The sequence below is a fragment of the Phyllostomus discolor genome, chromosome 1 (assembly GCF_004126475.2).
Source record: "Phyllostomus discolor isolate MPI-MPIP mPhyDis1 chromosome 1, mPhyDis1.pri.v3, whole genome shotgun sequence".
Lineage (NCBI taxonomy): Eukaryota > Metazoa > Chordata > Mammalia > Chiroptera > Phyllostomidae > Phyllostomus > Phyllostomus discolor.
The window spans coordinates 45892749-45904785 of record NC_040903.2 but is presented as its reverse complement, the minus strand read 5'-3'; the positions used below and the strand labels follow the sequence as shown (position 1 = coordinate 45904785).

At 39.1% G+C, this 12037-nt stretch overlaps 1 protein-coding gene across 3 annotated transcripts in view; it reads left to right on the top strand.

The window, feature by feature from the left end:
• The first annotated feature begins 4258 nt into the window (after positions 1–4258).
• Positions 4259–12037, top strand: part of RASSF6 (Ras association domain family member 6) — a 65334-nt gene continuing 57555 nt past the window's right edge. The window contains exon 1 of one of the 3 annotated variants that reach the window (XM_036021969.1): positions 4259–4549. In XM_036021969.1, the coding sequence (XP_035877862.1) occupies positions 4358–4549 (192 nt within the window). In that variant the 5' untranslated portion in view covers positions 4259–4357. Of the gene's footprint in view, positions 4550–10220; positions 10539–12037 lie in introns of those variants that run through there. The other 2 variants (XM_028507248.2, XM_036021970.1) reach the window with 2 other exon arrangements.

Below are 12037 nucleotides of genomic sequence, written 5' to 3'. Positions count from 1 at the left end.
TGTACTTAGGACTTGATAAAAGTGTTCTTGCATATAAGGAAAGAATATGATCTGTATTTATTTACTCAACACACATTTATTAAGCCATCATTATGTGCTCATGAACCAATGTTTCTTAAACTTCTTACATGGGTCTGACATTGTTCTAGGCATTGAGAATAGAGCAGGGAATGGAAAAGTCGAGGTCCCTCTTTTATTACATTTTATTGAGAGAAGATGTAAAATAAATCAGTCATCTAAAACAATAAATATACATTCAATAATAAACAAAACAGTAGAATACAGTCGGACAGTGATAGTTGCCTTAGTACAATAAAATAGGGGGCTGTGTTAGAGAATGATTGAAGACTTCATTTGGATCAGTCATGCAAGACTTCTCTGAGTGTAACCAAATGCAGGCCCAGCTGCCTTCTGCAACAACAGCCCATACTCAAGAGGCGGTGCTGATGTAAAGGAAAGTGGTTTGTTTGCAGATGCTGGCCAACTGGAAGATGGGGCACTCATGTCTCAAAGCCCATCTCCACCTCTCAGTGTGGGCAGAAGTTTTTATAAGGAGGCAGAGGGGAACAGAACAAAGGGATCAAGGGAAGGGATTGAAAAGTTCTCTACGAGCAGAAGAACTCAGCCCATTCCAATAAGGCATATGATGGTCCGGTGTGCGTCATCCTGGTTTAGTCAACCTGGCTTCATATCATCCCAGCTTCGCGTCAGCCTGGCTCCACAGTTGAAGGTCAGCAAATCACCTGGAGCTGGGCTGCCTCAAGGTCTGGGTCTGTATCTTTTGAAGTTAGTTCTTAGGATTCTTATACAAACATGCTGTTCTTCTGCAAGCTACATGTTATTCAGAGTCAGCACTTGCAGAAACAAAGTCTAAGGAACAGTGGGGTGGGTTACAATTTCCCATTGTTAGGATTTTCAGCTGTTACATGAGGAAGTAATTTGGCAGTGGGGGGAGAGGGGGGAACACAGAAAATGCAAAGAAATCAGCTGTGTCAAAAGCAGGTCTTCCTTAGCAGAGGAAATAACAAGTGCACAGGCAGTGAAGCAGGAACCAGCTCGGTCTGTTTCAGGAATGAAATTCAATCCAGGACAGCAGGTATAGCGTCAAAGACGCAAGCAAGGGCAAGGTCACTTAGACTTTGGGGGCCATAGGGAGGAGTTCAGCTTTAGATTTTATCCCGTCAAGCAGCAGTAAGGTTTTCACAAAGGAAATCAGAGATGGTGTCATGTCCTGATTTTTGCTTGTAGAGATTACACAGGCCATAGGTGAAGAGTGGACTATAGAATGACAAGAGTGGAGGCACACCAAGGAGGAGGCCATCAATAATATCGAGCAAGAAGTGATGCTTCCTAATCCAGAGGGTAGTGTAGATGCAGAAACTGAGACAGAACATGAGGACTTGCTGGGAGTGGACGGGGGAGCAAAAGGGATCAAGAGCAATGATTCAATATTTGACCTGAGCCTCCATGAGCCTTCCAGTCACTGTAATGAGCTTTGGGAATAAAATGACAATAAGACATAGTAGTTGCCTTATGGAGTTTATGATCTATAACTATTTAATAAATGCTACTTAGTTAATAGACTAATAATTTAGAAAAATTAAGTTAGATTTAAATATCCCATTTTTAACAACATGAAGTCCAAATAGGTTGAAATGGCCTAAATTTAACAAATAAATAGTAGCTAAATAAATTAGAAGGAAAATATATATGTGTATATGTATATACACATATATATTAAGGTATATAGTAAAGTAGAAAAGCTTTTTTAACACTGAGGTGTAAGCATGAAGGAAAAATATTAATGGGTTGATTTTAAATTTTTAATTTTTTATATGTCAAAAATGTATCATAAGCAAAACTAAAAGGCAAACAATACTGGAAAATGTAATCACAGCATATGTGACAGATTTGATGTGCTTAATATATAAAGAGACCTTATAAATCAATATGGAAAAGATGAACAAAGAGCCCAAGAAACAAAAAAGCAAAAATACAGGGTAAGTCTGAAGAAAGAGTGACAGGTAATCAATAATATACATATTTAAAATATAATATGATTTTTTTACCTTCCAAATTGGTAAATGTTTTTAAAAGAATAATAATCCAGGAGTTGTGCTAAGAAAATAAAATTGACACTTTTTTGAGAGAAATTCTTCTGAAAGTTCATTCCCTTTTATCTGGCAACTTTATTTTTTTTAATGTAGCTAAATGACACAGTCAAGATTGTGTGAAGTCATATATAAACACTACTGCACTGTTGTGTGTGGTAATATAAATTTCCACAATAGAGAGCTGATTAAACAAATAATGGTATGTCCATATGGTGTAATATAGTGTAGCTAGCTAAAATCGCATGGCAGAAAAAAAAAAGAACTGACTGACATATGGTAAATTGCACATAACATGTTTTATGTGATAAAAGCGGGTTATAAAACAATAAGCCAAATGTAATAACATTTTTGTAAATGCTCATAGAGGAACTTTGTCAATAAAGACATTCACCAAATTGTTTATAGTAGCTACATTTGAGAAATGGAATTGTAAGTGATTTTTTCCCCTCTACATGTCTGTGTTTTACAGAGTTTCCACATTGGACATGTGTAATTATGTCTTTTTATATTACAAAATAAACATTACATATATAAAAGGGTAAGTCCTCAAAAACAAAAGGAGTCACTGGGCCTCTAACTAAAGGAAACCAACCGCGATCAATCATCAGAAGAAAGGTTTTCAGGACGCTTGCACATAAAACATGCAAAACAAGGTTCCTCTGATACTGATAATAAATCAACGACCCCCTCCAAGTGGGGGTGGAGCATGGACTGGAACAAAGACATCCTGAAGCCTAGGCGCTGTGGACACTGCACATCCTGTTAGTCATCGTTCAAAGGTCAGCTCATACCAGCAGGGGGGTGTGGTGCCAACCAGGCAGCCGAACTAATACCCACAAGTACTTGCAAATCACACTGTCCTCTGAAAGGAGGTGGTACAAGCTTTGACTGCGACCCAGTAAACCATTTGCCTGATTCTATTAAAAGAGTCCAAAGAATGATCAACCTGATCATTTCTGATCTCTACATGCCATAAATTAACTAGGTAAACTGGCTGACTTTTTGAAATACTGTATCTATCAAACATGTGACCCAAAAATCTTGAGTGATGGTCAATCTATGAATTTAACACATGAACATTCAGGACACCAGAAATCAACTCTGCCTCCTAAACTCATTGTAGGAGTTATGTTTAATTCCTTTTGAAGGCTCTATGGTTTATACTTAAAAAAATAACTTTTTAAAAATTACCATGGTTGCTTTACATAGGAAACAGGAAGAGCCTTTGTGTTTCCACAGCATCTGTCATTGGAGGGCCTCTAAGTTTCTGGTGCCCCCCTCCGCATTCTTTAGGCTGATCTTATTTAATTTCAAATAAAAATAAAAAGCTTTGGCATTTTTATTGTTTTCAGAGGAGCTTCTTTTTTTCTTTTCTCTTTTCTTCTTTTTTCTTTTCATTCTTCCTTCCTTTCTTTCTTCTTTATTTCTCTGTCAATGCCTTTGCCCATTCTTTTTTAAAAATTGAGGTATAGTTGGCATATAACATTGTATTAGTTTCAGGTGTACAACATAATGATTCTATATTTGCATGTATATTGTGAAATGTTCACCACAGTAAGTCTAGTTAACTCGGCCTTAATGGTCTTCTTGAAATTGCAGGTACTGAAGAAAAGCAAAATCCCCAAATCCAATTCAATAGGTATTATCTAAAGTATTATTAATTTCCTCTTTCATACTTTATTACAATAGTTTTCAGACTTTGATGTCTACCTGATTCTTCTGAGGAGCTTGTAAAGAAACAGACATGCCTACAGCCTGTCTCGGACTGACTAGGTCAGAGTCTCACAGATGCTGAAGCCCTATTGGGGGTCAGCAAGTTCCACTGCGGGTGCTGGTGCACTCAGAGGTGTGAGAAGCACTGCTCTGGGTGAAAAGGTGCGGTGGGTGCTGGAGGTAGCAAAAACAAGTATGAAATGTCTAATTGAAAGAGAACATTTAAAAAAGAAAGGTGAATAATGACATTAAGTCCAAGTTGGGGTCATTTTTATATAGGCTACTTTTCTATAATCTGATAGAGAGTAGATATATTAGAATCAGTCCAATTCAGTGGTTAAAGTGTTAATCAGAACGTCCATTCACTCCTCAAAATGTGTGACAAGGAGCAAAGGAGTGTTCCTATCAGCTGATCCTAAGAAAAAAAGTAAACACTCCCAACATGCTCTGAGGCACAGGGAGTGGCTCAGGTTTCTGACAGTTCCCTGCGGTGGTGGAAAAAAGTAATAATTAACAGCTTCTTGGGCTTGATGACCTTGTTGTGTGTGGAGGAGGACTGCCTGCCGGGAGCAAAGCCCCAGCGGTGCTCAGGTGAGCCGTGCTCGCCCCTCCTCCTGCTCTTGGCACAGACCTCCAGAACAGGTGAGAGAGCGCTGATTTTCCGAGTTTGTGACCCAGCAGGGGAGCGCAGTCTCCGAAGCCAGTTCAGCCCAACAACTAAGGTAAAAAGGCCCCTTCTGCTCACACTGTGAATAACAGGCGAACGCGGGAGTAGGGAAAAGCAGAATCCGTAGGCAGCCCAGTTGAATGCATCAGAGCAACCTGAAACCCGGGCATTACTTTGCCTCTTGATTTTTTCAGAATGGTCTTTGCCGACTAAGGTATGGAGGGGAGGAGCAGGAAAAGGAGGGAGGGAGTGGGAAAGGTGGGGGGTGGGGGTAGTGTAGCCACTGAGCCCAGCCCCTCCTCCCTTTTCTCCAGGGAAGTACTTCAGTGAGCACTTGACTTGGAATTGCACTTACTCTCCAGAGATACTAGCCTACTTACTCTGAGTGTTCTTAGGGTTACAATATTGTACTGAATCAGCAAACATGAAAAGTCTTTTTAACTGAGGGTTCGGCTAAACTTCCATTTGTTTCCACAAAGCTACAGAGACTTCTCCCCCACCAAAAAAAAGAAAAGAAAAAAAAAGAAAGAAAAGAAAAAGAAAAATATTTGTGATAAAAGACCACACAAAACAATGAAAGAATAATCCTAACTAACTAAATGGGATTCTGTGAGTTAAGGATAAAATTCAGAGGCAGGAAAGCCATAGGTTCAAATCCTGGCTTTGCCACTTAGCATTTTGTCCCTAGCAAGTTACTTAACTTATCCAAGCCTCAGTTTGTTATCTATAAAAATGAGCATTCCAACAGGATCTGCCAATAGGGCTTAGATGGGTATTAAATACTTAGCAAGTATCCTATAAATGGTACCTCCTATTAACCCTGTGAAATAAGCTGCTCTGCCAAAGGAGCAGGATCAGGAAGCATGAGCCAAGCTGGGGAGACTGTGGACCTTGTGGAGGCACTGGAGTTGAACAGGTTCCCAGAGAGCGGATCCAAGACATGGGAGCAGATGGCGAGTGGGAAAAGTATTACCTTTCTTAGTAGCAATGAAATCATCTGACTTGTTGCCATTTTTCAAATAGGGTAGATAGTGGCAAATTCAAATTTATTTGTTACTCAATCACTGTTACTTTGGAAAAGTCATACTTATATTCATCCATATCTTACTCCAAATATGAAAGACAATTTTAATAGGAGAGTTACGCACAATCCCATATTGTGGAACCCATGATGTATGAGTTTTATAAGACAGGTTGCCTCTTGAATAACTGGAGAAAATTAGACCACAGAGTCCATGTCCTGCACCGTAGCACATTATTGTATAGTTTGTATTGAAGTGATATGGACTTCCATCTGTGTTGACAGTCAAGGAACATAAGAGAAAGATACCTGTTTTTGTTGGTCTTTGCCTCTTAAACTTAAATTATAGGCAAGTGACCTTAGTTTATGAAATTTTATTTAAAGGGCACTTTTGTTAATAATGTTGTTAGTTTTATTAGTGTTGATAACTTTGAGGAAGGGACAAATATAGTAGCTGTGACTAGCAAGGTATTTTCATTGATGAAATTTTATCTTTTTATTTTATCAGTATAAAACATTTAAGTGGTTTGCAGTTAACCCTAGTTTAATATCATCTTTTTTTTGAATGTTGATATTACTTGGCTTTCTTAAATTTATTTTTTTTATTTAAGAATAGTTGGCATACAATCTTATATTGGTTATATTAATTTCAAGTGTAAAATATAGTTATTGAACATTTTCATACCTTACTGTTACAGAAGAAATGGGGGGGCTAATGATATGCTATTAACGAATGGACCCACCCTTGTGTTCCTGGAGTTCCCCCCCATACTAGGTTCACCTTGCCCGTGGCCAGGAAAAGACATCTCTCAATGCCAGAGATTGGTGAAAAGGAAAAGGATTATTTATTCTAAAAGTTATACAGACTTAGAGTAATGAGTTAATGTCTTCATTAAAATACTAAAGCCCTTTAGAACACCCACAAATGCACAGTCCTTCCTCCTCCCCTTTGTCTCGTCCAGGGTGCCATATCTCAGGAAAAGAAGCAGAAGTCCATGATTCAGTCTTCCAGCACCATCAGCTGTGTTGCCACAGTGTTCTCCAGTTACCCCAAAACCATATGGCACCTTCTCATGGTCCACTAGCAAGAATCCTTTCACCCCTTTTCTTCCAGGCAAAGTCTCTCCTGCTTTCTAAGCCACGTGGCGAAAAGGAAGCACCCCAAAGCTGCATGGCCCCAACTTTCACCAAAACTGTGTGGTCCCAAAAAGCCCCACATGGTTGCCATGCCTGGGTTTAAATCTCAGTGCCAGTCTTCCTCTGCAGCCCCATTTCCAACTCCTCCCACAATCAGTTACACCCGCCAGCATTCCTGTATCCTTCCAGCTCTACTGGGCTGCCACAGTAAGTCTGGGCAGGTGTGGCCCCATGGTATGAAGCCAGTCATCTCCAAGCTCTCACACAGGTGCTGCAACCAGGGGGAGTTGCCTCCCAGTTGCATCCTGGGTTGAAGTCACTAACCCCCTGGCTCAAAGAAAGCCACAGCTATTTTACATATCTATGAAACTAGTTAAAGGTTATAGATATGTTAAATGACCATTCTTTTGGACCACAGCTGCAATTCCAGAAGACGCATGGCAGGCTGAGCAGCTTCCTTCTAGACTGTGTGCAAGCAAAAGATGCTTTGAGGCTTAAAGCTAGTTTGCTTATCCCACTACTCTTGCTTCCCTCACTTCCCCAAGGGCACTCTGGGGAGAACAAAGCACGTTACCTTAGCAATGTGTAAATATGCAATAGAATATTAAAGACTTGCTTTTCAAATTCAATTCTACCTGAACTGAGAGCAATGTCACTCTCATGTAGAAGTCTGATTGTTTGAGCCACATCCTGTTTAGTCCTGTCTTAAATTCAGGCACTATGATATATTTTTGTTTATTTTTGTCTCAAAACAAACATTTCCTGACTGCAATCAATATCACTTAATAAAATGATAGTTTATGTACTCCAACTCTTAACTTTGACCATCTCTGCAAATGAGACGCATTCTTTATGAAAGAATATGGAGCCAAATGTTTCCCAGAAACCACATGTCTCTTGACTCTTTTGGATAGTGAATAGATAGTTTTTTTTCTAATTTCCTTGAAATGAGATAATTGGTATACAGATCCTTTCTTCTCAACTTCACAATTCCAGTTCAGAGCTTCAAGGAAACTTTATTTTCTTTAGAGCTTTATTTTGGATCAGAATACATATTTGTAACTTTCCATTGCTTCTTCAAGCCAAAACAATTATTAAAAAAAGAATTTCATGTGTACAGCCTTGAATATAATCTTACTTCATAGTTGAAATACATACTTGCTATGCCAATGTATTACTTTCTGTTTTTTTAGTAACTTTTGGTGTGTGTTATATATGTTCCTTGCATACAATTTTAATAGTACCTGTGAAATTAAAAATTATTATTATTATTTAATAATTTAATAATAATTATCAGTTAATTTCATAGCTCTCAATTTTACTGTTAATATTTTAATATACCTCCTCATATATTGAATATATTCATTATTTTGCATATGTTTTATATAATTGGATATATGTACTTGGATATCTACATTCACTCTAGGCATTACAAAACTGAAATAGGAAATGATCCTGTTCTGAAGGAACAAATAGTCAAACTAAGTAAAATAAAATATACTAGTTGGAAAGAGAAAGCAGTAAGGAGTTAGCAATTTGCAGATATTTTCCTGTGAAAGTTGAGTGGCAGCAGAGACTCTCTTTGGCTGGGGAACCTAGGGAATTTAGCATCTGTACTTGTTTTTAGTTCATTGTAAAATGATGGCCACCCTGACGCTGTGCGCACCCACTGGCCTCAGGAATTAGGCGCTGCAGACAGAGATACAGGCTATGCTTCCTGTGGTTGGCATGGGAGTGGAGCCAGAGACGGAACTCATGAAATAGTTGTTGACTATACAAAGGAGTGAACCAAATCTTCCACATTTTAATCAAGTAACCATTTCATTAATCCATGTTTTAGGCACAGGAAGGAACTTTAAATGACTGGCCCATTTGAGTTCACTGCAACATGGATTTCCCATCTATCCTCTGCCTTCCTCTTGTAACTGGCCGGTGAGGGCAAGCCCATATGCGGGCAGGGTACAGAGCAGGGGGAGGCAACCACTGATGCTGTCTGATGCTCCCAGGTCTCTGCTGCCCACATACTCAGCGTTCCCATTCTGCCTGCTCAGACCCATTCTGCCTGCCTAACCTCTTTCCTTCCCTGCAGAGCCATCTAGGCTTATGTGAACCTATACCTACCTACCTAGTACTTTCAGAACTGTTTATTTCTCCAAAACTAAATTGCTAACCCACCTAATTACTATCTCTTGAGTTTCACTCTGTCTAGACAAAACGAAAAGTAAATAACCACAATTATTACACAATCTTATTTCATAAACAATCTAATCAATAAGCTCTGGCCCCAGGATGGAAGAGACCTCTCAGTAAAGTGCATGGATTTTGACAACTGCCTCCTTCTTCAAGCCATAGTTTATTGTGACCTCTCAAATTAATTGTCCACACCCAAAGTAAGAACTCTAGGTGTCTATATCTATGATTTTTTCTGTTTTCATAAACCTCTCTATCTCATTTATCATGACCTCTATTCTCCTCCTCTTAAGTCTTTAGAGGAAACTAACTCAGATGCTTAAATCTACCGAGTCTTTATAATTTAAAATGTATTCACAAGGGCCCAACTAGGTTTTACTTTGCTATGAATCATGGTTAATGGGGATGGAAAGAGGAAATTATTTGAATTCATAGATCTATTTATCATCTTAACAACTGACAATAAAATGAGACTTTTACCAAATCACATTTTTACCTATCAGGTATTTAGACTGTTTGAATATTTTGCTTAGCCAATTTGTAGATTCATACATGGTCAATATTATTTCCTATTCAATTGCATTTGCAACCTATGAGCAAAAATTTTATCTTGTTTTTCTTTTCTTCCCTAAATTCCATTCAATTATCTTTCTTCCTGAGGTCAGAGAATAATGTTGAGAGCTTTTGAAATCCTTTAATCCCATCTGAAATCTCCCTCTTGGCTTCAGCACAGGTCACGAGTTTGCAGAGCTGTTGTTTGCCATCTTTAATGGTACCTTAGCTATTTTATGAATACAAATAGGAAGCCAATCAGGAAGCTGCTGCAATGATTCTGCAGCCCATCACTGTCAATTTGCACTTTGTGATTGTAAGAGGCATCCAGAGGTGGTTCTTCAGTTCAAAATATCTCCAGCTTCTAGTCTCAGCTACAGATCATTTTAGGTGAGGTCTAGGACAGTTTTGTCAATAATTCTTAATCCTTTGGGCCATATCTGCAACTTTACATTTAGTCAGTCACTCAACATATATTAATGGAATTCTTTCCATATTCCAGGCAAAATTCTAATAGCTGGAGGTACACATATAAATTTCATAAAGCCCTTATTGTAAGAAATTCATGTTGTAGTTAGGAAAGATGGGCAATGTAAGTAAATAAGCTCATCTCAGATACTGTTTATGTAACTAGATGAAAATAATGTAAGTGTGATGGAGACTTGCATAGGGAAAGCCTCTGAGAGAAGAGACAAGTGGGCTGAGACCTGTATGACGGGAAAAGGCGGCCATGTGACATCAGGGGAGCAGGTGTTCCAACCAGGAGGAGCAGCAGGTTTAAATCCCTGAGACAGGAATTAGTTTAGGAGGTGATAGAGAACTAGTAAGGCCAACGTAAATGAAATTGAGTGAATGCTGAAGAGATTGGCAGGACCTTGTGAGTCATTGCAAAGAGGTTATATTTTATTCTAGTTCATTCTTGGAAGTCTTTGCAAGTTTTTAATCATAGGATGACAAAGTCTTATTCAATCTTTCAAATTATCATGCCAGATGCTGTTTGAGAGGATGGAATACTGGTCACAATGTGGATGCAGGGAGACCAGCCAGGAGGCTGATAGAATAATCCAGGAGAAAGATGATGGTGGCTTGGCTCAAAGTGGTGGCTTTGGAAATAGAAGTTTTTGAGATCAAGTTACATAAGAAGGTACAATCAATAGACTTTACTTCTGGATTGGAATCTGGTTATGATGAAAGAAGAAAAAATAAGACCGAGTCTTAGTTTTGGTGCTTAATTGGACAGATAGGGAAGAATTGTGGAGGTGGGGATTCTGGAGCATGGGAGAAAGCCAATGGTCCTATTCTGGCTATGTCGATATGGAGATGGCTTTTAGACATCCAGAGAGGTTAAGTTGTGGTGACTTGAGCCTGGAGCTGAGCAGAGAGGCTGTGCTGAAGATGGATTAGACTGCCTGGAAAGAAGTGTAGAGAGGATGGCCCCGGACAGAACAAGCCAGCATTTTGTGATTGTTAGAGGAGAAATAGGTGGAGAAGGCTAATCCATGGAGGCCTATGAGACAGCATGAAAATAAGGCAAGGTGGTTGTGATTACTTTAAAAAAGCCTTAAGGAAAGAAGTGTTTCAAAAGGGGGTAACAATCAACCTCGTCAAATGCTGCAAAGAGACAGATAAAATAATGAGAGAAAATAAACTGTTGGAATGTAGGAGGAGAGGTGCAAGGAGGGGTAAATTAAGGAATAGATGATAAAGAGCCTGGATTCAGGAGGGAGAACGTAGTGTTTGGGCAGCAAGGTAACACTGGGAAATCTTACTAGGGTGCACCAATAACTTTTTTTGTGGGTGATTAAAATGACAAACCTTGGGACAAAAGTCAGGTTTTAGAAACAAGAGCAAGAGCTGTATAACCAAACAACCCAAAGTAAATCTTGTGAATGAGTGACTGAGATTAGTGGGGCTCATAGAGCATGTTGTGGCTGTGACCCAAGTCAGCCTAAAATGCTCATGTAGCTTCTGACCTACACAGTCAATTTGCCTAGTTTACTGAGCCTCCGACACTCTGGCTTTAGTACTCTCCATGAGACCTTCTTCCTCCAAATGATGTGCTATCAAAGAGGATGGCATTCCCAACTAGAGAAACACATTCTCTGAGCAAGAGGGTATGAGTAGAAAAGACATAAATCAATAAAAACAATGCAAGGTGGGATGCAGAACATGGAGTCACAGCAGCGTAGGTAGGTAACAGGCCATAGGATATTAGATAAGGTCCCATTTGAGCCAGGACTAGAAGGAAGCAGAAATCTGGACTTGCAGTGATGAGGGATCACTTGTGCAAAGGAACTGGTGAGAAGACTTGGTGGTTTGAGAGTCCTTTAGACTAGAAGACCTGATATTAAAGAAAAGCTTCAATTTTGACTTTGAAAAGGTAGGTTTGGGTGGAATTGCAGAGAGCCTAAATGTCAAGTTTAGGGGCTTGGGCTGTATTTGCTTAAGAATGAGATCACAGGAAGGTTTGTAAACAAGGAGATGTTAAATAACAATGATAAAAGCATAAGAGAAACTAGTTTAGTTTAGAGACTACTCAGGTTAGAGACTCTTACAATACACTGGGTGAGATATACTCATACTTTCGAGTATAGATTATAGATTATAACAATGTGCTACAAGGAAAAATATGCATCAGGAATT